Source organism: Lepisosteus oculatus, chromosome 23, assembly GCF_040954835.1.
Source record: "Lepisosteus oculatus isolate fLepOcu1 chromosome 23, fLepOcu1.hap2, whole genome shotgun sequence".
Taxonomy (NCBI): domain Eukaryota; kingdom Metazoa; phylum Chordata; class Actinopteri; order Semionotiformes; family Lepisosteidae; genus Lepisosteus; species Lepisosteus oculatus.
Window position 1 is genome coordinate 1182825 of NC_090718.1, and position 24396 is coordinate 1207220.

General features: G+C 46.8%; 1 protein-coding gene and 3 long non-coding RNA genes across 4 annotated transcripts; 2 read left to right on the forward strand and 2 right to left on the reverse strand.

Moving 5' to 3' along the window:
• The first annotated feature begins 1905 nt into the window (after window positions 1-1905).
• On the forward strand, window positions 1906-11960 carry LOC138224599 (C-type lectin domain family 12 member B-like). The gene is made up of 7 exons (XM_069182545.1): window positions 1906-2623; window positions 2778-3585; window positions 5032-5118; window positions 8238-8417; window positions 8957-9120; window positions 10195-10307; window positions 11542-11960. The coding sequence occupies exons 2-7, from the start codon at window positions 3483-3485 to the stop codon at window positions 11687-11689; spliced, it is 795 nt and encodes a 264-aa protein (XP_069038646.1). The 5' UTR covers window positions 1906-2623; window positions 2778-3482; the 3' UTR covers window positions 11690-11960.
• A 913-nt stretch (window positions 11961-12873) lies between these two features.
• On the reverse strand, window positions 12874-14097 carry LOC138224609 (uncharacterized). Its single transcript, XR_011183081.1, has 2 exons — window positions 13871-14097; window positions 12874-13095 (listed from the first exon to the last, which is right to left on the reverse strand). It is a non-coding gene; the product is annotated as an uncharacterized lncRNA (long non-coding RNA).
• Window positions 14098-17584: 3487 nt separating this feature from the next.
• Window positions 17585-18441, reverse strand: LOC138224604 (uncharacterized). Its single transcript, XR_011183076.1, has 2 exons — window positions 18266-18441; window positions 17585-18175 (listed from the first exon to the last, which is right to left on the reverse strand). It is a non-coding gene; the product is annotated as an uncharacterized lncRNA (long non-coding RNA).
• Window positions 18122-23578, forward strand: LOC138224607 (uncharacterized). The gene is made up of 4 exons (XR_011183079.1): window positions 18122-18209; window positions 18281-18326; window positions 23111-23236; window positions 23379-23578. It is a non-coding gene; the product is annotated as an uncharacterized lncRNA (long non-coding RNA).
• Window positions 23579-24396: the final 818 nt, after the last annotated feature.

A 24396-nucleotide genomic window follows, 5' to 3' on the forward strand; every position in this document is an offset into this window, starting at 1 on the left:
GGGCTATTTCCATAGGTTGTTCTGAGTCTAAAGTTCTGGTAGGTGATGGCCGAGGAGCCTCTAGTATTGGTGTCCGAGATCTTTCAGTACTCCTTTGACGAATTCTGAGTTCTAATTCCAACACCTGGGAAATTACTTCCTCCAAGGTTCTGCCCAATTGCAGCATATTTACCAGGAGGTCCTTTATTTCTTCACTGAGTCCTTGACGAAAAAGAAAAATAAGGACCTCATCATCCCAGTGAGTCTCCGCTGCTGCTACTCGAAAATCTATGGCATAATCTTGTGCAGACCGGCGGCCCTGGTGGATGGAGGAGAGGCGGAAGGCGGAGTCTTGACCAACTAAGGGAGACAAAAAAAAAACCCTTAAATTTAAGAGATCATAATCCTGAACTTCAGGAGCCCCGCGATCTAGCAGGGCAGTAGCCCATTCCGAAGCGCGGCCGGTTAACAGTGAAACTATGAAGGCGATCTTGTCCTGAGGAGGAGAAAAGTTTCCGGATGGAGCCTGAAAACCAGCGCACACTGTGCTAAGAAGCCCCGACATCTCGTAGGGTCGCCGTCAAACCTGTCAGGTGGAGTTAGTGGAAGAGGTCGAGGGGCAGGTGTAGCGGCTGGCGGGGGCGGAGCCGAAGTGGCAGCTCCAGAGTTGCTTCCTCGATTGCCGGTGGGCGGCATTTCCGACAGGTGCGCGGAGAAACCAGCAACTGGAGTAAGGCTTGTCCGTGCTGATCCAAAACCGAGCGAATCTCCTCTTGCTCCGCTGGGTCCATGTTGAATGGGTCAGTATTCTGTTACGGATTCGGTATGAGAAACCGAAACCAGTGAGTGAACCCACTTGCGTGAGCTGACAAAGCCTAGCCGTGATCCGTAGAAAGCCGTAGTCGAAGGAACGAGCCGAGAGTCCAGGGGAAGCCAGAGATCCAAAAGGGAACGAGGTACCGAAGCCAAAGCGTGATCTGAAACCGTAGACAATAGAGCAATCCGAGAGCCCAGGGGAAGCCGGAGATCCAAAACCGAGCGAGAGTAACGAAGCCAAGCCGTGATCCGAAAAACCGTCGTCAAAAGGGGAAAAAAACGTAAACCAAGAAGGACACAAGGTAGAAGAAGAAGTAGCGCAACCAGAAAGCTCGAAAGGAAAACCAATACTGAGCGAGGAGGTAGGGAAAGACAGGTGTTTAAGTAGGATGAGACGGGGGTGTGGTGGTGAATAGGAAAACTGATAGGTAAACTGATGGAGTAAGGCTACGCCTTCTTCTGCCTCTTCCGTAGCCGGGAGGCAGGGATCGTTACAGTCTGTGCTGAGGAGCATACAAAGACTCAATAAAATACACTTAAGCAGCAGTTAATTCTTTATTACAATATTATACAGACAATACCCCGTTGTCCGATGTCTCAGAAATGTGTTTTGCATCCAAGCAGCTATATTTTACACACACAGTTCAAAAAATACAAGAACAGTACAAATACAGTATACACAACATCACACAGAGCATGTGAGAGATCAGAGAAGACGTAGACAGTCTTCTCCGCACACTAATAATGTAAGCAGTGTGAAAGCTCTGCTCAGTGGTGCTCAACTCTCTTAGAACACATCCCAGGACTCTGGACACTGGACTGTGAGCAGGACTGACCCCTCCTCCAGACTCTGGACACTGGACTGTGAGCAGTACTGACCCCTCCTCCAGACTCTGGACACTGGACTGTGAGCAGTACTGACCCCTCCTCCAGACTCTGGACACTGGACTGTGAGCAGTACTGACCCCTCCTCCAGACTCTGGACACTGGACTGTTATTAGTAGTAACAGTGTCACTTCACTGTGCTGTGAAGCTCAGTTTAAATTGCAAAACACGTCTACAGAGGCCTAGAGAGCACTCTGTGACACAGAGCTCAGTAGCTCCAGTGTCCAGGGACAGATGTCATTCAATGTTTTTCAATTTGCATCTAATTTGCACATTTTTCCCTTTAGTTGAGAATGTTCTGCTCACAATGTGTTTATGACTTGTCTCTTACTCTTTCTCTGAAATACTGAGACTGCACTGCTCATCAGTAACCCCAGAGTGAAGGTGCTCAGTGCTGTCTGCCCTGCTTCACACAGGTGGGTCATTCTGCTGCTCTCTCATAGACTGACAGGCAGCTTTACTCAACTGTCCACTTGTCTGCTTCTTTGTATCACTAATATATTTCTATCCTGTTTGTTGGCTTGTGAGTCTTCACAGAGCAGTGGGGGGGTAGGCCAGTCCCTGAGACGTCAGCCTGTCTTGTGCAGAAGATCACAGAGGGTCTTCACAGGAAACAGGTCTGGGGTTGTAACACTGTTTAGAAACTGGGAAGTGAGCAGGACCAGCAGTACTTACTCTCGAGTCACTGAGGGCTATGAGGTGCTTTTCTGCTGGCTGTGTCCTTTAAACACGTTTTATTTCAAGAGAAGTAAGATCCTGTTGTCTGTGCTCTGTGTCAGAGTCACTGGCGATGGGACAGGACTCCTCTGACTGTCTGAACCTGTCTGGATTGATATACCTTTATTTCAGTGTGATCTCTTACACGCAGTGTTTTATCAGAGATGTGCTGCCCTAGAAGATTAACTCTACATCACCCCTGAGACTGCAGTTAGTTCACCAACAGGTGAGATCACTGACTGTACTTGTCTGTAAAGCAGAGAACAGCCTGTCTAGTGATGAGAGGAGGAGGCTGGTTGTCATTTTCTCAAAATGAACAGCTGATGCTGAAACAATGAAGATCGAGATCTAACATATTTAACATGCTCTTCTGTCATAAGGACTAAAGTAGAGGATCAGCTGTGTGGAAATCAGATACTGGGGACCAGTCAGCACAGATTCAGAAGAGGCAGGACTTGTCTGAGCAACTTCCTAGAGATCTTCACACAAGATCTGGTCTGGTTTGATTTTCAGAAGGCTTTTGATAAAGTTCAGCATAAAAGATTCATTCTCATTTCCCAGGTGTTAGAAATTCCAGGAAAGGATTGTGTTTGGATTGAGAATTGGTTATTAAACAGAGAGCACAGATGAGAGGTCAGTTCTCTTATTAGGATGATGTAACTGGTGGAGTATCTGCTGGTCTTCCTGATTTATGTCAGTGATCTACTTTCTGGTCCAGTTAGTAAACTAGTCAGGTTGCCCATGATACCAAACTAATAGGATTAGTAAACACTGTAGAAGCAGCAAATGATTTTCAAAAAGTCTTGGATCTGTCTAAATAGAACTAATCTATTATGTTAACATGTAGAATCAAATGTGTGGAACTTAAATGGAGGATATTTTATGTTCCAACTGTATGTTACAGGATTAGAACTGCAGAAAGGTTTGAAATGAGAAGGGGGCATTGAGTCACAACAACAGGAACTGAGAAAACCCCTCCTTCTGACTCTTCCTCGTTCAGTACCCTTCCTTCTGTCTCTGTGCGGAGAGGCAGTCCAGCGTGACTAGAAAGAGACATTTTAAAGACGCTGAGACAGTGAGACACCATGGCTGAAGATGTGACCTACGCTGACATCAAATTCACTAACATACAGGGACAGAGGAGCCCAACCATCACCACTATTCCAGCACAGCCAGGATCCCCCCACAGTGAGTACAGACCCCCACAGCTGCCTCTGACACTGGGACACTGTGATACTGTCTGTCTGCTGCACTTTAACACTGTGATACTGTCTGCTGCACTGTAACACTGTGATACTGTCTGTCTGCTGCACTAGAACACTGTGATACTGTCTGTCTGCTGCACTTTAACACAGTAATACTGTCTGTCCGCTGCACTGGAACACTGTTATACTGTCTGCTGCACTGTAACACTGTGATACTGTCTGCTGCACTGTAACACTGTGATACTGTCTGTCTGCTGCACTGGAACACTGTGATACTGTCTGCTGCACTGTAACACTGTGATACTGTCTGTCTGCTGCACTGGAACACTGAGATATTGTAAAGGGTCTCGGTTGTTTAGCATTAGTTATGAACTGTGATGTCATGACAGTATGTGTTACAAGAAGTTCGCAATTTGAGTTTTCATGAAAGTTTAGGACGCCGGACAACAGTCCAGATCTCCCTCACCTCTGCTAATCTGTGCTCTAATTCTCCATGATGTCATTTCCTGAAAAAGCAGGAATGATAGCCTGTCATTGTAGTGACCGATCAGGTCATATTGTAGAGATGCCTGACTTCTTCACAGGAAGATTCCACTGAATTTAAACAGTTAGTCCTCACAGATCTGTGTTTCCCAGTCCAGAAAGTGGTCTCTGGTGAGGAACACCTGACACAGAGTCCATGAGATCTTATTTGTGGGTTTGATGGTTGAGCTACTCACACTTAACACTGGCAGCTCGTGTGCAGGTGGCCTTGAGATGTGATCAGGTGTTTGACTGCACATTCCAAGCTGGGTTTCTTCCCTCCCAAACTCAGCTGTATAATTAAAAGTCGAAGCTCTTCTGACTCCAGAGCAGCTGTGGGAGTCTGAGATGAGCTGTCCTGCTGTGTTGTTGAAGCCGATACCCTGGCTTCTCTCAGGACACAGCTGGGTGAGCTCCTGGATCAGTGAGCTTCTAACTACTGAACTGCTCTCGTTTCTCACTGTTCTTCTGTGTGGATGTGTTTTATACAGTAAGAAACCTGTGGAGTCTCTGAGTGAAGATGCTCAGAACCGACATATCCTGTAACTCCTCAGTGTGTCTAAGATGCCTTAAACATGTGCACAACAGCTAGTTTCTAAATTACATTGCACATATTGTTATAGAGACAAATAAATGTGACTGCACATAAATATATTTAAATCATATATCTGTTTGTAACCCTTCTTCTATAGAAAGCTGACACGACTGTAGTTTCCTGTTTGTTGTCTTGTGGTTTGGTTTTCTGCAGTATTTTCTCTCTCACTGCCCAGAGCTCTCGTTCATGTGAAGTCTGACCCCACTCGGACCACAGCGCAGGACGGGAGCTGTGTCTCCTCCTCACCCTCCCCAGCTGTGTGCCAGGCGGTCAGAGTTTCTACATTAACCCGTCTCTCTCTCTCTGTCTCAGCCCAGCCCAGGTGCAGGAGGGGTCTGCTCATTGCTCTGGGAGTCACAGTGTGCGTCTTGCTGGCTGCAGTCGCTGTCGTGGGGATCTGTAAGTCTTACAGTCCATCATGTCCTTCTTACAGGGAAAAGAGTGTGTTTGAGAGTCACCTTCTTCATTCTCATCTCTTCAAGAACAAGAGACTCTTACCACTGGTGCTCACTCTGTCTTAGTGTGACTGTCAGTGTGCAGGCAGCCTGGCCTGAGACTTACAGCTGATCACAGTGTTTGCAGGCTGCAGAGGAACAGGTAAAGGTTTATTCCTGCTGATAGAGAAGAGAAGAAACACAGTTTTGGCTGTGGAGTCACAGGTGTCTCTTGTTCCTGCGCATGCTGACACAGCTCCCTGCTGGAGTCGGGACTGGATGTGACTGTCAGCCTCACAGACACTATCCAGGAACACACTGGGAACACACCTCCTGCTACTGGGCTGGACAGAGTCCAGAGAGACAGGTTGTGCTGCTGGGCAGTACAGGACACTGACGCTGCACTGGGAGAGTGTCCAGACACTGTCTTTCTCCTGCTGTCTCTCTGCCTCTCTCACTCTGTGCCTCTGTGAGTGTGATGGTGTCTCTCTGTCCCTCTCCCTCTCAGTCTAGTGTGTCTGGAGATGTTCCTCTGTCTCAGAAGGTTAGAGAGAGAATGAGGAAGAAGGAGAGGAGGAGGAGGGGTTTCTGAGTTCCTGTTTGGTGTCCAGTGCTTTAGTGTCACTCTGACCTGGCAGAGACTCAGTGTGACTCGGTGTCCAAACCACTCACTGGACTCTGCTAATACAGTCAGAACTATGGACACAGACAGCGTTTACACTGGGCTACAGAAACCAGCACGGGACGTGTACGAGACTGTGACCAGGAGAGCAGAGAGAGAGCCAGGAGGAGAGCAGACCAGTGAGTACAGAGCTGATGCACTGAGATACTGAGAGACTGAGAGACTGAGAGACTGAGACACTAAGACACTGAGAGACCAAGACACTGAAACACTGATATACTGAGATACTGAGACAGTAGCACAGTAGCACTCTGATACACTGATACACTCACACAGTTATACTCTGATACACTGGTCCTGTAACACACTGATAAACTCTGACTTACTGTCGTCTGTCTGTGACTCTGACAGCGACTCATTGATACACAACAAGACAGAATGAAAGACCTGATCAGCTAACTGACGCAGTGAAGGGTCAACACACCTGCATACTGACACAGTGTGTGTCTGCTCTGCTGCACTATTTCACCTTTATATCTGATCTGTTCATGCCTGACATTTTATTCTTTGTGTTTCCTGGTCTCCTTGGCTGTTTCTATCTGACTCTCTTTGTGATCTCTCTCAGTCAGTCAGTCTGCACCAGTAGGTCTTCACTCTGACCACGGTGTATTTTCACTCCTCAGTGGTCAGTCTTACTGGCCGCCCCTGTCAGAGTGTGAGAGTTCAGTCACATGACCTCTTCACAGCTCTGGTGTGAGTAGACTCCTCTGTCAGCCCCCCTCCTGAAGTGTCTCACTCTGAGCCTTCAGCTGCTCACACCCCTCCTCCACAGTCAGTCCCAGTGACACCCTGCAGCTCCAGTCAGGGTGTCTGCTTGAGCTCCTCTTCCCCGGCCACTCAGAGTCCTGCTGTGTCCAGTCTGTGGGGAGAATTCACCTGTCTCCCTCTCTCCCTGGCCAGGACAGTCCAGGAGTAGGAGCTGTGTGTCCATCAACCTGGGAGTCACAGTGTGTGTCTTACTGGTCACAGTCATTGCCCTGGGGACAGTCTGTAAGTCTGATAGTCGCTCCTGTCATTTCATATGGACCTGTGTGAATCTGTGTCTAATCTTACAGAGATCAAATGGCTTTGATGTCTGAGCAGCAAGAGTGGCTACACACAGTCACCCTTCTCTTTTATATGTGTGTGTGAAGCAATACCAGATATTCTGGGCTCTGATCAGCCTCTGGATTTCTGCTGTTCAGGACTGTGGCTCCAGGCTGTGAGCTGCTGGGCTCAAGCTGCTCTCTTACTGCCTGAGACAGGAAGAGGTTACAAGTCACATGACCTGAAAGTCCTAATTGCACAAAGCCAGTGAAGTGTTTAATTTTTCTCCAAGTATTTTTAACAACACGGTTTTGTTTCCTGAAGGGCTGTAGCAGTGTGAAGTGTTGAGGTCATTCTGTATTTGAGCTCTGTTGCCATGGTGACGTTTCTCTGGTCATTCAGAGCTTCTCTGTGGGGAAGGTTGTGGTTTTGTCTTCACAAGCTAAAACAGAAAATAGCAGTGAACAAGACTCATGATTATAGAGAATAGAGGTACAAACACACTATAAACACACAGAAAAGGTTGAGAAACATATAGTATTAATAATGAGAGTGAGAATATATGTACGAACAGGATTATAACTGATCTACCTACAATATATGTTTAAGTACAGAGGCTAGTGTGTTGGGAATGTCCTCATTCAGAAATGATCTAATATAATTAAATATAATTAAATTAATTTTACAAAGTGTAATGATTTTGAATTAATGATTTAGTGTTTAAGTGTTGAAGTGTGAGACCAGCTTCACAAAATCTTACTTTCCTTTCAGAGCTGTGAGCTAAATATGGAGTGCCAGACAGGTTTTCACTAATAATAATAACAATAATCTCTTTGCTGTTCTGTATTGTAAAATACTGTTACTGGGGAGCTGAACACAGTATTGTACATGGGGTTTAACCATGACGTAAACCATGACGTAAACCTTCATCACAACCTCCCTGGGTTTCAGCCCCACTCTCTGTACACATCCCAGCAGGCTGTGCCCAGGCTGTCTGGATGAGGACAGAAGACTCTGCAGGAACACACAGGTCCTCTCAGGCGGAGCTTTCTGCAGATCCCAGTCCCCCAGGAGAGCTGTCTGCTGTAGCTCCTGCTTCCTGTGTGGATCGCTGTGCTCTTATCTGTCCTCATCCAGACACACACCCTTTCTCAACTAGCACTGAAATACTCATGATATTAATTGTAAATCATTAGTTTAATTAAATTATTAAGATCAGAGATGCACAGACCAGATGATAATACTACTGAAGTGGATCATTCCTGTGATTGATAGATCAGGCAGACAGAGACAGACAGCTGATATACAGATGACAGGCAGACAGATGAATCTGGTTGATTAAATGATGTTGTGTGTTCTGGGGCTGTGTCCTGCAGTGTGGAAACAGAACAGTTCAGACTGGGAGAGAAGACTGGAGAAGAAGGAGGAGGAGCTGGAGAAGATTATGTCAGAAGTGAAGAAACTCAGGGAAAAAGCAGAGAGACATCAGAATGAGTCTGAGAGATACAAGAAACAGCTGGAGATGTTCTGTGTGGAGCCCTTTACTGGGCAGAGAAGTAAGTGTGTGTGCGAGGTCTTGTCTGTTAGAGAAGTGACTCTACTGCAGTGTGTGGTGAGAGCTGTGACTCCTGGGAAGGTAAGATCACATGACGAGGGTGTAGAAACCCCAGTCTCAGCTGGTGCAGGACTCTCCTGAGACAGACTGCAGCCTGACTCCAGGTCTCAGCAGGCGCTGGAGCTGCTGCTGTTGGTAAGAGACGTGTTTGAGAAGACAGACAGACTCTCAGACATGAGGATAAGAGCCTCAGGGCTGTTCTCTACACAGTCAGTGACAATCAGGTGGAGACTCACTACTGACCCGTCTGTCAGTGTGAGTCTCAGTGCTGCAGGACTCCAGGAGAAACGGTACAGGAGCTCAGTGGTTGAGTGTCACTGAACTAAACTGAGAGAGTCTGTACAGAGGAGAGTCCTGAGGCTCAGTCAGTATTAATCCAGGTGATTCCTGTGTGTCTGTCTGTACAGAGGAGAGTCCTGAGGAATCCCTGAGGCTCAGTCAGTATTAATCCAGGTGATTCCTGTGTGTCTGTCTGTACAGAGCAGCAGTGCTGTCCAGAGGGATGGAAGGAGGGAGACAGTGGAAGATGTTACTACATCTCTCCTGACCCGAAACCCTGGGAGCTGAGATCCTGGGCGTCTGCGAATCAGTTGTGTTCATCAGCGGGAGCTCAGCTGCTGGTGATTGATGACAAGAGTGAACTGGTGAGAACAAGAGATTCACCACAGTCTCACTGAGGGAGAGAGTTTAGTTTACATTCTGAAAAGACTTCACTGAAAAGCCATTCAAAAAATACAAGAAGAGTTTTAATATTCTAAATAGGTTTTTTATCCTCCAAAAATATACTGAATTGAACCCAGGGCCACACTGCTGACCACTGCAGCACCTACGACTGTACCAATCCCCCAAAACATTTTCCCCATCACCCCCTCAAAAAATAGGTTAATCTGTGTTTCCACTTCCAGAGTTTGAAAAGCAGTGACTATTTCCCCTGTACAGCCTGTGTGTGAACAGAGCAGAGTGAGCAGCAGTGTGAGAGATGAGAGTGTGGGGATGGATCTCTGCTCTACAGCTCACAGGCAGTGCTGCCCAACACCAGGCACAGTGAGATCATGCCCACTGTGTGCTCAGATACAGTTTCTGATCTCAGACCAGCCCTGTCCCAGGAGACACACTGCCCAGCTGACACCAGACCCACAACCTCCTTTCCTGCTGCTCTCACTGGCATGAAGGGCTGTGACAGTGTGGAACCAGCTACCCAGACAAGCCCCATCAGCGGGACGTTTAACTCTGGAAAAACAGCTGTTTCCTGCTCACAGCTGCACGTTTCCAAGGAAACTCAGACACAGAGAGAGAAAATATCTGGTTAGAAGAGGAACTGATGGATTTGAATTATTAATCAAGAAATGGCTGAGGTACTGTAATGAAGAGATGTTTATACATCCCAAACTGCCCTTGATGGTTACTGTCTGGAACAGTAGAAATGAAAGGTCTCTAGTAAAGACCTCTAACCTGGTCTTGACTCTCAGTGATGATGGGAAACACACGTTCTGATTGTCTCTGAATCCAGCTAATGAGGCTGGATATGTGAGCTGAGGTCACTTTGTATGTGTTCACTGTGAGTCTGTTCTCTTTCATGAGGAGAAGGAAGATGTGTTCAGGTTCAGGTGTTCAGGCAGCTGGACTGAGTGTGTGTGTCCAGGGTGAGCTGACCTGGAGTCCAGCTGGACTAGTGCTGGTGTCCAGGGTGAGCTGACCTGCTCTCTGTGTCTCTGCAGGAGCTCCTGGGACGTCTAGTAAAGGACAACAGTTACTACTGGATTGGTCTGAGCAGGAAGGACAGGGAATCTCAGTGGAGATGGGTTGATAGAACAGTCCTGGACAGAAAAGTGTAAGTGTGTGTGTTGTGTGTCTGTTGTGTTTTGTGTTGTGTGTTTGTCAAGCCCACTTGATACTAGATGGTACATAAACAGTTTCAAGGGTGACACTGGGTCACTTTTAACGATGAAACATGGTTTAGATACTGGAAAAATAGAATGCGGATTCTTACAGAACGTTAATCCACAGCACTGAGTCGGAATACACAGCCAGAGATGATGAAGTTCCAATTAATGCCATTAAAACAGATTACAGACCCCAGTGTATTTCACAATAAGAGTAAAAAAATGCAATTTTTAGGAAAAGCCAGAACATCGCATGTCAGAAATTCTCTCTCAGTGTTGTCATGCAGGAGGACTGGACTTCAGCCACACGTTTCAGTCCAGGTCTCTGCAGACAAGAGTCTCCTGAACATCACAGCTGTAGCTCCTCCCAGCTGTGTCACTTCAACCCCATCGAGAGACTCTCCAGCACTTTGTCTTCTGGAAATAATCTCAGAGACATAACAGCCTGGACTCACCTGTGATTCACATACACTCCTGCAGGAGACATGAGAGAGAAACCACAGGCACACGTCTCACAACATCACAAGTTTAAGATCATGTCTCCACTGAAGTCAGATACTGTCTGACTGCTCTCTTCTCACACACAGCCTGTCTGTCTGCAGCTCTGAGTCTCTTCTCTGAGTAGTGAAATTCACTCTGTTTTCCCTACAGACAGATGGTCTGAAACAGGTTGACAATCCTAATTCACAAAGCAAGGGGACTTTTTATTCAGGAGCAGAATCTCCCACAGTCAGTGAGTAATTCAGGGGGCCTGAAGGAAGAAGCAGCTCTAAAGTGCTCAGAATGAGAACAAACTGAGCCCCTGCAGTGATCAGTCCCACTGACCTGTACTGCACTGCTGGTGTTTTATTGGTACTGTGGAGGAATCACTGCTCTGACTGTGTTGTGTCTCAGGTCCACTGACTGTGTTTTCAGAGTCTCTAACTGTGTGGCAGGAAGTAAGTCAAACAGACAAGTAAATATGATCTAACTTGTAAGAAACTGTAACTTGCTGAGTAAATCTTATTGATCAAAGAGAAAAGTTAACATGAGCTCCTATGTGTCAACAGCAATGTGAGGAATAACAGGACAGTTTTCACAGGAGGTCTTCTCTGAGACAGCAGAGGGAGCTGGAGAGAGAGGTGCTGGTGTGTTGAGGTGAGCAGACTGGCTCAGTGACTCTGATCTCCTTCTCTCTCACAGGGTCACAGTTGATACGAGTTACTCTGGGTACTGTGGATACTGGAGCCGGGGTTCATCAACTGTATATCCACGAAACTGTGAATCACCTCTCCGCTGGATCTGTGAGGGGGATCCTGTGAGAGTCTGGCAGCCCCCCCCTCTGTCCTGAGGAGAGACCTGAGAGAGAGAGACAGTGTGTCTGCTGGGACTCCTCTGCTGAATCCTGGAGACGATCCTGGTCTCTTGTCTCTCCACTGGTCATCACTGTCTCTCTCCTTCTGTCCTCCAGGGTGGGGACACAGACAGACAGCAACATGGGGATTTTATTTCAACTTTTTAATTTTTTTTGCATTTTTGTATTTTGAAATTACTTTTGTCAATGCTTAATTTTCAGAGGTAAAATTTCTGTTGTGTATTAAAATTTTGTATTTGAGACAATACAGCCTGTGTGAAGATGTCTGGGCTGTGTTTTGCTGTGTCCAGTGGGACTCTGTGTGTCTGCTGTCTCCCCTGGAATGTCAGTATTAATGGAGTGAGAATCAGTTCAGTCAGTATTAATGGAGTGAGGATCAGTTCAGTCAGTATTAATGGAGTGAGGATCAGTTCAGTCAGTGTTAATGGAGTGAGGATCAGTTCAGTCAGTATTAATGGAGCGAGGATCAGTTCAGTCAGTATTAATGGAGTGAGGATCAGTTCAGTCAGTATTAATGGAGTGAGGATCAGTTCAGTCAGTGTTAATGGAGTGAGGATCAGTTCAGTCAGTATTAATGGAGTGAGGATCAGTTCAGTCAGTATTAATGGAGTGAGGATCAGTTCAGTCAGTGTTAATGGAGTGAGGATCAGTTCAGTCAGTATTAATGGAGAAAGGGAGCTTGGCTGTCTTCAGCCAGGGAGTTTCACAGAGCTGTGTCCAGCACCAGTGGGACTCGTCTGTCCAGCCAGGTTCAGCTGAAAGACAGGACTCAGCCCCTTGCACAGAGCCGGAGTGGAGCTCTACAGCCTGGGCAGTGTTTCAGGTCACAGGGGGACATGGACACTCTCCTCACACACAGGGGACCAGCAGGGTCCAGCCTCCTTACACACAGGATTCAGGTTACCAGACTGAAAGGATAGTTGAGATATTACTAATGTTCATAACCAGCCTCGTGGAACACAGACCCTAAACTGCATCTTTCAGTTGAATTGCTGCCTTTTCTTCTGTGCTGAATAGTGACCTGTAGTCCCAGCCTGCACTGAGGCTCCAGCTGACATACTGACTGACCTGCTGTCTGGTCAGTGCAGGACCTGTGGACAGCTGGTCAGAGAAAAACTATAGAAACAAATGAGAAGTGAATAATGACACACCAGTCTGGATAGTGGCACTGATCATTCTGGAGTTTATTTTCATCACTCAGTTCACACAGCAGTAGAGGTTGTTGCTCTCAGACTCTGTTCTGTCTCAGGGGCTCCTGTGTCTCTGGGGCTGATGGGCTCTTTCCCTGCTGATGAGAATCGGCCCCCCAGCCCCCAGGCCTGACAGTCTTGAGCCTGAGATCACAGGGTGTAAAGGGATAGAAGACACAGGTCCAGGCCAGACTGGCCCAGGAGAAACCCAGTCAGTGAAGCAGTGGGAAGTCAGAATGAACACAGTGACACTGAGAGGCAGCTCTGCTGATGGGAATGGGGAGTATGAGCTGAAGCAGGCAGAGACACAGGGCAGTTTAGTTTAAAGCTCCACAGGCATCATTGTCAGCAAACAGCCACACAGGGAGTGTTCAGGAACAGCCAGAGAGGCAGAATGAGGGTCTCAGGAGCAGCACTGGTGCTGCTGGATACTAACAGGACAGCTGCCCTGGGGACGAGTGGAGAAGCAGCAGGAAGGTCAACAACTCCTCCTCCCTCTAGAGACCCAGCCAGCTGCTCTTCCCTGGGGAGGCTGAGCCCCCTCTGCTTGGCCAGGAGAAGCCTCTGGGATGCCCTCTGCTGGACTGGCAGCTCTGGCCTCTGCAGACAGTCCTTCCTCTCCTTCTCCAGGGGCGCTGGGCAGGACCCCACTGGGCCTCTGGGGCACCACTGTCCACCCTCCTCTCTGGGACACAGAGATTCTCCCACACCGCTTCTAGACACTGGGCTCTGAGCTCCCCACTGCACTGGAGACACTGGGCTCCCAGCAGACTCCTTCCTCTCCCCCTGCTGACCCTGACCTGGGACAGGCCAGCCCCTCCACAGCCCTGAGCTCAGGTCCTGCAGGCTGGAGCCAGTCCTGTCCAGAGCACCAGCAGCTGCCACACCAGCTGGGCTCCTGGTGCAGAGAGACCCCCACACCAGTCCCACCAGCAGCAGGGTGACTGGGCCACAGCCCCACACTCACCTGCAGGGCTCCTGTCTCCTCCCTCTCAGACAGGCTGGGCTCCAGCACACTGCTGGCTCTCTGCTTCAGGCCCGACTCCCTCTCCTGAGCCCCTGTGGGTCAGCTGTCCAGTCACAGGGCTCCAGGCTGCAGTATTGCACATGACCACTAGAGGCACTGTCCCACTGCACCACCACACAGGGTGGATCCTGGCTCTGGAAAAGGACACATGACCAGTATAATTCTAAATCATAACTTATTGCAACTCGCTATACGATCGTTTTAAAATGGGATATTTCGATATCGCCGATTACTCTTGATATTAACTACATTTACTACATCTTTAAATATGGATATTTATTATAAAGGTTTTTTTAATTGTTTGGTTAATTCTATTATAAAGCATGTTATTAACGTGTTTAGGAGTCAAAACTGTCATTATTGTGACTCGTCCTTCAAAAATACAATTTACGTTTGAATATGTGGACTTCGGAGATGTCTTTGGATATTAAAGTGAAAACGTAAGAAAGCCCGCAGTGTCAGTGAATTCGAAATAAAATAACAATAAAATGAAGCCTATTGATCGGGCTACAGCAGGGGGTGTCGATTCCGATAACTGTCCGCCGGCGGCGGTGGTGATACACGAGTCTATGGAGGGCTGGTTTACAGTGCAGTAGTGAGGGTCTGGTGTGTATTAAACACCCGGGTCATGTGACTGGGGTCTGTATTCTCTGTTTATGAATAAGATCCACAGCCAATCAGATCCCTGGATTTAGCACAGGTTTGCTATTGGTCAGTGGGAGTTATTGGTGATTGGCAGTAAAATTTCCCAATTATAGACGAGACTCGGTCAAGTTGCCCAATAAACTCAGTTTCATGAGAGGGGCGGGACTTTAAAATGTGTTGTTATTCCTGTACGTCTAAGAAAGAAAAGATTTATTTTTTAGCCAGAAGAGATTTAATCGGTGGCGCCTTTGTGAAAAATCTGAGGCGGCTTTTAGTGCTGTAGCTGTAAACTGTTGCTGTTTGTCTCGTATTTTGTTCGTCTGAACACATGAAATCACGGCGCTACGTTACATGAGTTGCTGTGGAAACTTTATTTCTGCTTCAGACACGTTGAGCCTCAGTGATCGTGAACTTTCGAGCAGATGAAGATGAAGATGAAGAAGACGATGATGGCGAGACCCTCGTGTGTCAGAGCGCGTCTTCTGTTACTGGAGAAACAAGACTGAAGCTCAGACCTTTCCAAAGGCTGAGTCCCTGAGCTGTGAGGATCATGAGGACCAGCTGGACAGTCCACTGTCCACTCCACAGACCTGAGGAAGGAGGTAGGCAGGACAAGAGCTCTTCTTTAACAGAAGCTGTGAGAACTGAGGGTAGATTTTACTTTATTTATAGGTTTATTGGGATTGTACATTTTATGAATGGGCTCTTGTTGTGTTAAATGTGCTGTGTATTGTGTTGTGTCTTTTACCTGCCTGCAAAAACACTTTCCCCTCTGGGACAACAAAATAAGTAAGAGGTGTCCAGTCCTGGAGGGGTCAGTGTGTGTCTGCAGCAGGGCTGTCCAGTCCTGGACCTGGAGGGGTCAGTGTGTGTCTGCAGGGCTGTCCAGTCCTGGTCCTGGAGGGGTCAGTGTGTGTCTGCAGCAGGGCTGTCCAGTCCTGGTCCTGGAGGGGTCAGTGTGTCTGCAGCAGGGCTGTCCAGTCCTGGTCCTGGAGGGGTCAGTGTGTGTCTGCAGCCGGGCTGTCCAGTCCTGGTACTGGAGGGGTCAGTGTGTGTCTGCAGCAGGGCTGTCCAGTCTTGGAGGGGTCAGTGTGTGTGTCTACAGTAGGGCTGTCCAGTCCTGGTCCTGGAGGGGTCAGTGTGGCTGCAGATGATCCAGATGTTTTATATCAGCAGCAGATGAAGAGCTGGGAAATGGTGTTTGTTTGGTCCAGTTAAACCAGTAACCAGCTGGTTTAGCTCCAGTCTCTCTCCTCTGTAGCTCTATACTGTGTCCATGAGAGATCTAGAATACAGACAGATTACATGTTAGTTGTTACATTATTAAAATTTATTTTTGGAAGCCATAGAAAAGATATTGAGAGAATACAGATTGTAGTTTAATATTAATTTAAAAAGAATTGCCTGAACATCATAATTTACATGTTAATGTTCCCAGAAACGTCATTGAATATTCATGTTCAGAGACATGTTTTGAATATCTGTTGAATTTATGTTGCTCTATATATATATGCACATATAATTATACAGATCTTACACTAGTCTCTGTTGGATCTTTTCAGTTTGCTGTGTGTTATGTTTGTATTGTCTCTCTCTGTTCAATCTTATAACTGCTATCGTGATGTGGAGTAGTGTTGTCAGTTGTTGTGTTGAAAGGAGATGATCTCTGCTGTAGTAAACTGTGTTGTGCTCTTTGATCCCTCTGTCTGAGCTGCTCCTACACTGCTGTGGGTATTTTCTCAGGGACGGCCTCTGGAGAATCTGTACCAGCCTCAGGAATGGACACCGATATCAGCTGACTGTTCCTTCACTCCTTCATTCTAATAATTCACTACACTGATGTACTGTTTTAACATAATAAAACACTCCTGAGCAAACTTTTAGTCACTTGTTTTTATCTTATGTTCTTTAATTAAACACCAGGTTGTGAACCTCTTCCATGCTCTTGGGTTTTATTTCCAGTGTCTGTGAAGGAAACTGAGGTCTTTGTGGTGATGAGAACCTCTCTGGTACTGATCATATCAAAGAGTTTCGGGGGAACTTCTGATATGAGCTCTGTGCCTTGTGAGGGGTGAGATTCTCATGGAGAACAGTGGAAAGGTGAAGCCTGATTGTCCACATTTATAATTCAAGTCTAATTCCATCATACTGTCCAACTCTGAGCTGCTCAATACAAACAGATGGAGTCACACTGTCTCACTGCAACACCTTTCACAGTGAAGCAGAGTCCTGTGCAACAGACAGGACTGACAGCCCCTCTGAACACTGTGCAGGATCACAGCAGCTCCAGATCACTGCAGGATTCAGCGCAGCTCCAACTCTCCTCCATCTTCACAAACATCATCAATTCACTTCATCTGAGCTGCAGTTGTGCAGTGGCTCCTGCAGTCCAGCTGTGCTTCTGCTCTGTCTTTATTACAGCTTTAAAGCTTTGTAGCGCGTTGGTCTGAGAGTCCGGGTTCAAATCCCCGAGCCTATGATCGGTGAAGGTCTGGGTTGAACGCATACTTAAAAAAACCCAAAATATAGTAGATGAGCGGAGATACTACTTCTAGAATTACAAGAAAATGAGGGATACATTTTTATTTGGGGATTTCTTTCGTTTACCAAAAGTTTGCCAGATAAGTATGACCGCGGAGTTATTCCAGATTTGGCAGGATGTATAGCTCACTCAGCTAAACCCCAGAGCCCCGGGTTCGAGACCCGCCTGGCTCAGCTGATGAGCCCTTAAGCCCAGCCACACCCCCTGTCTCAGTCACCATGGTGACGGGACGCGTTCCCTCTGCAGCGCGGAGCGTCATCCTTCACCTACCGGGCTGCGAGTGTCCTCGGGCGGCGGGGCTCTAATCGAGGCCGGGGATGAGGCTGCAGTCTAGGCCCAGACCAGCGGCTCCCGACTCCCCGACCACGACAGCCCGGTGCCCGGAGGCTGTAGCGCTGCGAGCCGCTTGGAGTGGCTGCTCACAGGGGGACCCGACTCACGACACCCCAGAGTAATCAATTAACCAATTAACGCTCACAGCAGTTTATTACAGCAAATAAGCATAAAACAATTACACTATACGGTGGTACTAAGCACGTATCCACACATTTTTAACTCCTCACTTTAACCTTTACAGCAGGACAGAGGCGTTTGGAGAGCAAGGTAAGCGGTTTCTCTCTCTCCTCACACCGGGGGTTTCGGTTTTCACACCGGGTCTCACACGGCTGGGCTCCAGTTTCCTGCGGTCAGTTACCGGTAACTCGAGTTACCAGTTTCCCCAGTTCAAGGTAAACGGAGCGGTCGGCGCGTCTTCATGCAAACCGGCTCCGGAGAAAGAAAACCCAGCCGGACCTGCAGCTGCACAGTGAGTCGATACCGGTAAGAGAGACGAAGCCCCTGTGAAAGTGGTTTTCAGTCCTAAACGAGCCTTGAAGCTGCGCTTTCCTGACCGGGTCTCTCTCGGCCTCTAGGAAGAAGAGACTCGGACTCGCCTGTGAATCCGCCGCGGAGCTCCGGTCACTCGGTACACGGGTGGGTCTGCGCTCAGGTCTCCACGCCGAGAAGGACCCGACAGCCGCCGTTTAAAGCCCAGAGCCGCGCCAGGATCCTGCAGAAGCCTGGAATACAAACGAGAAAAAGCGTTTTGTGCAGGTAAAGATACAACATACAACAAGCAGTTTAAAGAAGCTGAAGCACGATTTTAATACCATGTTTCTCCGCAGAGTCGAAGCCACAAGTCCTACAGCCCGTCCGGCAGCTCCGCCAAAAGTAAGTTTCGAAATTAATTTACTTTTCAAGCCCCATACGATATTTTCCACTCGGACCGAGAAAAGCCGACAGCCGTCGTCCAGGATCCCGCTGTAGCTAAACAGTAAATTTGAGAAACTTTATTCGTTTGCAAACTCGCTATTTAAAGGCAGAGAAGCGACTAAACAGCCGCGGATTGAAGTCTAATTGCAGACTGACCGCACCTGCCTTCTCATTCAGACTCGGCCAATAGGGGCGGCGGATCCCGGAGCTGCTCGTCTCTGCTGCTAAACAGCGAGTTTTCAAACAGGGACACGAGAGACCAAAAATCCCCTAACAGGGTAAGTTAAACAAAAAAAAAAACCTCATCTGAGGTTAAAAATAGGTTTTAGTCTGAGCTACTCGGCTTGCAGCCCTTCCAGTGCACTCCACTGCAGTAATCTGACTCAACCAGCTGCTTAATTACTGCTGATCCTGCTAATTATCAATTCAACAGCACTGGGTGCAGCTACACTGTAATGCAGTGGACTGGAGAGGCTGCAAGTAGCTCTGATTCCAGTATCAAGGTCCCACCTTCACACTGCAATACCCTGAGACAGGACGGGCTCCCACACTGACACTACACTGCCCACTCATGCTCTTTATTCACTTCAAGACAACACTGCTCACAGGGAACACAAATAAGGAACAAGGAGGTGTCGACTCCACTCTGGAAAGGAAACAGGAAACTGGTTCTGGCTGTGGAGTGGTGTCTGTGTGTCGGGAGGCTATCAGGCTGCAGAGAAACAGGACACCTTGAGACAGAACAGGAGTCTGAAGAGGCTCTGAGTCTGAAAGCAATAACTTCTACACCTGTGTAACCCATTACCTCACTACGTCAAGCCCAAACAGTTAATAAACCTCATTCGCAGCACTCATTACTAAACCAGTTTAATTTCTCTGGTTTATACACTCTCCTGTGATGAATGTTAATGGTTCCTGCCCCTCGCCTGCTTTCTGACAGCATCCAAACCACACAGCAGCTCTCCTGCGCTTGTGTTGGGGTGAACTCGACTGTCGCAGGGGAAGGACATGTTTTCTGATGATGTGGAGTGAGTCTGAATCCTGCAGTTAGTATGTGAATATGATTCAAATATCAGGACTCTACAGTGACAGTGTTAAGGACAATTGGAGCTGTTGTCTCACACATGAAGAAAACTGAGCCAGAATAAATGTTCTTCTCAGTGTGGAATTCTCCCCTACTTGTTCCTCTGCAGCTCCACACTGACACTCCTCTCCACTCTGAGCACATTCAAACAGGCAGGTTTTTCCTACAGCGGAACAATCTCCTTTCACCAACAGCCTCAGCTGCACTCCCACCCAAAGACACTCAGATCTTTTTCATGGTCCAGTGGAAGAATTCTAACAGCCCAGAATATGAACAAAGCACATTAATTAATATCACTGGCCCTGTCAGTCAGCCTCTCCTGTCAAGGTGTATCGATACTGTGGGACACTTGAAAATGCAGGTTTTCATTGGAAAGGTACAGTGTTCTCCATCAGTACTGCAATGAGTCAACTTTAACGTCAAGCAATTAGTACGTGTGATCAGAAATATGAATAATCCTGGTATTAATCTGCAGTAATTGTCTGCATACATTTGATCATATTAAAATACAAATATCCTTTGTGTTGATCTCTGCATTTTGACATTACAATCAAGCAATTTGTTCTTGTGATCAGAACAGAAATATTATTCTGGTTTTATTCTGTGGTAATTCTCCGCAGACATTTGATCATATTGGAACAAAAAATGTTCAGCTTTCTAAGGTGACGTTACTGGGACACATTCACTTTAAATACATTTCAGAGTGTGGAAGAGGATGTGCTTGTATATCCCTCCGAGACAGTAACTGCATGAGGTCTGAGACCCATTGAGCTCACTGCCCTCTGTAATCATCCGAGATGCTTTGCTGTTGCCACCATGTTCTTATTTAGTCTTCAGATGATCATACTTCAATTTTATCCAACCGCTCATTAGCATTGAAATTTATGCATTAGACCCAACAAGTTAAGGTGTTTCTACAGTTATTCTCCTGATGACCTCCTTGGTTGCATTATAAACTGACTCAAAGCTACAGCACCTGAATATTTGATGTGTGTCCTCTGAGCTGAGATGTAGATGACATGTATGGTCCCTAACTAACACCACCTCTAATCCTACTCCTGTACATGTGATCTCCATCTGAGCGCAGAGGACATTGAGGTGTTGCTGGAGCTCTCAGCTCTGAGTCCACAGCCTTCAGGTTTGAGCTTCAGTGACCCAGTACACTAGTGCTGATGGAGACAGACAGGTGAAGGAGTCTCCTCATGATCTCCCCAGGCCAGGCCATGACTCTCACAGGAGGTGCTGTTCTCTGGAGCATCTGCAGCTCCTTTCTTTCTCCACACTTGAACCTGTCATCTCTGTCCTCTGAGCGCATGCTGAAGCCTGGTGGAGGGAATGTCATGGCCTGGGGATGCAGGAATGTCTCAGACTGGGTCACTTGTTATTGAGGATGTAGCTAATGATGGCGGCAGCAGAGTTATTTCTGAAGTTTACAGAAACGGGGGCTCTGATGCAGCAGAAAAGGCTTCAATACTTATTGGACAGTGCTGCACCATTCAGCATGACAATGACCCAAAGCATCCAGTCAGTGCAACCAAAGAGCTCATCAGGAGAAAACAGAAACTGGTCAAGTGTGTCTGTAGATCTCAATCCAACTCAAAGCCACTGCTTTAGCATGATGCAAAGTAAAAGCATCTCAAGAACAGGTGATACCTCATCTTCATTGATGACATGGAGTACAGTGAGCTCATTTACTGGTTTACACTCTGAAATGCACGTAATGTGAATGTGTCCCAATAAGTCAGACCATATGACATGGTGAGGATTAATTCACCACTATTCCTGCTGTTCATCCACACTCAGAGGTCTGCGATTATGATTTCCAAATTGAGGAGAATCTGATTGATTGTAATTGTCTAGAACTCCATCTTGTATACTTGTACCTGTATCAATACTGATATTCTCAATCATTTAAGATGTAAAACCAGAACACTGAACTTTGAGCTGTTCCTGCAGAAGACAGTGAGGTGTAGCTGACAAGTCCAGCACCGTCAGGAGGTCAGCAGGAGGAAACAGTGGACAGTCTTGTACTGGCCAGGCCAGTCTCCACATTTAAATCCTCCTGAGCAGCATTTTACAGGCTGAAGAAAATCAAAACCACAAGAATAGACAACTTGAGCTGCTAAGAATACTGAGCTGACTGTGTCCAGACTGCAGACAGTTACTGGCTCAAAGGCAGCTTCACCCACATGTTCCCCAGTCTTTACTGTCACTTGATATTACAGCATTGAACTAGTCTGCTTGAATGTGATCAAATGTATGCAATTCCGAAAATCAACTGTATGTTTTATTCTGTTTGTTACTCGTCTCCTGTTCATGAATAAACATTGCTTGACTGTAAAGTTGTGGCTCATTGCTGGGGTACTGGGTGCAGATCTAGGACGAGTCTTGCTGTATTTAACAGTGCAGGGGGTTGACATGATTTGCTGTGGAGCTGAGGGACCTGTGCTCAGGGGCAAACTGAGAACTAGATCTAGTTATGGGAAGCACTTGATTAGTAGTAACACCCTGTTCAGTGGAGTGCTCTGCACTCGGGTTTTAACTGTACAACAGGCTCAAGCCCCTTCAGTGATCTAGTGCTCAGTATCCCGCACTGTCCCGGGACAGATGTGATGGCAGTACTGTACAGCAAACCTCGCTCTGCGTGACCCCAGATCATACACATTCCTTAGAGCGGTAAGTTCTTTTTAAAAAGCCAAGACGAACCCAGAACGAGTTAAAATATAAAAGCAACATACGGGTGAGAGAGTTTAAAAAGCACAACCCAGCTCAGACCAACAGACCGCGTCTCTGTCGGCGCTGCAGCGCGATGTGATCAAACAGCGTCTTGGTCAACTTCCTGACGCCTGTTTAGTGATTGAACGTTGAAATTAATAAAACTTCATATGGTTCCTAAATCTGAATCTGAATTTCAAATAAAGGCTGATAATTCACAGTGATCTCTGACCATCACAGGAATCCTGAGTGTCTTCAGCTCCTCCTCTGAGTTCAGATGCTGATGGCATGTCCACTCCCTAACCCCACTACTAACCCCACTCCTCACTCTTCTACATGTGATCAACATCCCAGCTCAGAGGAGGAGCTGAAGACACTCAGGATTCCTGTGATGATCAGAGATATACAGTATATTTTCAACACATGACACAATGATCTTGTCTGTTACAATAAAAAATACAAAGGAATACGTTTCTTTTACTACTGATCTAAATTGTTTAAAAGAAGTGAAAAGATCCAGAGAGCATCTATATAATTGTATAGTTTTTCATATAATAGTGTTTTGGGGACAAAACAGATTATGCTTTAATTAACGGATGTTCAGCAATAAGAAACCTCTTTTCCTCCTGTTACTCTATTTCCTGTAATTCTCTTTAATGCTTTTCTTACTTCATCAAAAACTCATTCTGTTAATCATGCTTCTGCTGTCTGTTCTTTTACAGTTTCTGATCCTCTGACTGTCTGTAACTCGTCTGTCTTGAACAGATTTCTAGATTTCAGTTTGTCTCTAATTCTGCTGTGGCCAGTGTTCTCACTCAGTGTGAGCTGACTGAATCAATACTCTAGTGGAGAGAGGGGTAGATTCTGTATTATTGTCAATGTGTTGTTATTGCCCTGCTGGGATCTTCTCCAGCTCTCAGCCCCTCTTGCCCCTCTCTGTCAGCTCCTGTCCTCCTGTCAGGATGTTCACCTTCCCTCCTGCACTGCTGTCACCCTGAAGACGGCACAGGGGAAAGACTGGAAAGGCTGCTGCTGGGAGAGGTGATTCTGACAACATCGAGGGGACCAGGTGCTGTTTTAATCCTGCAGTTTTACTGTGTGGCTCCACTGTGCCTGTTGATTAATACCTGGGTCAGGATGAGGCTCAGAATTCCTTCATGCTGGAGTCAGCTGAACACTACACTGACCTTTCCTGCTCTGTTTACCTCAAGGCAACACAAATACGGAACAAGCAGGTGTCGACTCCACTCTGGGAAGGAAACAAGAAACTGGTTCTGGCTTTGGAGTGGTGTCTGTGTGTCGGGAGGCCATCAGGTTCCAGAGAAACGGGACACCTTGAGACAGAACAGGAGTCTGAAGAGGCTCTGAGGCTGGAAGCAATCACTTCTACACCTGTGTTCAACTGTTTGATTACTGTGGCATTGTGGAAAAACTGAAAATAAAACCATTAAGATCACTAACACTCTCATTCTCTTTTTATATTTCTATTTATCTTTCTTGTGTTTGTTTAGACAGTTTTCTCTGACCAGCTGGTCACAGGTCAGGCAGTGACCAGACCCAGGACAGCGGGTCAGTCAGTATTTCAGCTGGAAATTAGGGCTCTAGATCACAGTTCAGCAGAGAAGGCAAAATGTTTTCAATTCCATTGCCAAGGAAAATGTAAAGATGCAGTTTAACACTGAACAGCCTGCAATAATCTAGCACCCGTTTCCCATTGACTGTTCTCAGTAACTTGTGTTTCAGGGTCAGGAGAGCAGGAGTATGAAGAAAGGGGTACAGAGAGAATTCGGGGAGGTGAATTCCGGGGGGAGTGTGGGAGGCAGGAATCTGTAAAGGATCAGACAGATTTCTTTCTCCTAGTCGATGGAGAGCTGGAGGAAGGGGTGATGCTGGTTTAACACTTGCTCTGGGACACTTGAAGATCAGATCCCCACAAGAGTCACTTCTCCACAAAACATCGTGGATTTTCTTTTTAAATGATCAGTTTTATTCTAAGCTAAATCAAACTGAAACTGAACCCCAATGTATTTTATATATATGTAGGAGATGAATATCAGTAAAAGGTTTTCTCTGCACACAGATCTGTATTCAGATTTCTAGCTGAATTACTCGTGTGTAACGGGTCGTGATCACAAGCTCAGACACCAACATGTGTGAACGAGAAAACCATTACAGGTCCCTGGAAGTCACTCGTAAGATGTTGCCTATTGTTCAAAATTATAATAAATA

Bases quoted from the DNA above. Each gene is read 5' to 3' on its own strand.
- LOC138224599 (XM_069182545.1), top strand. From the start codon at position 3,483: ATGGCTGAAGATGTGACCTACGCTGACATCAAATTCACTAACATACAG. The intron at 5,119-8,237 runs GTAAGTCTTACA...TGTGTCCTGCAG, and splicing joins AGTCGCTGTCGTGGGGATCT to TGTGGAAACAGAACAGTTCA. The intron at 9,121-10,194 runs GTGAGAACAAGA...GTGTCTCTGCAG, and splicing joins TTGATGACAAGAGTGAACTG to GAGCTCCTGGGACGTCTAGT.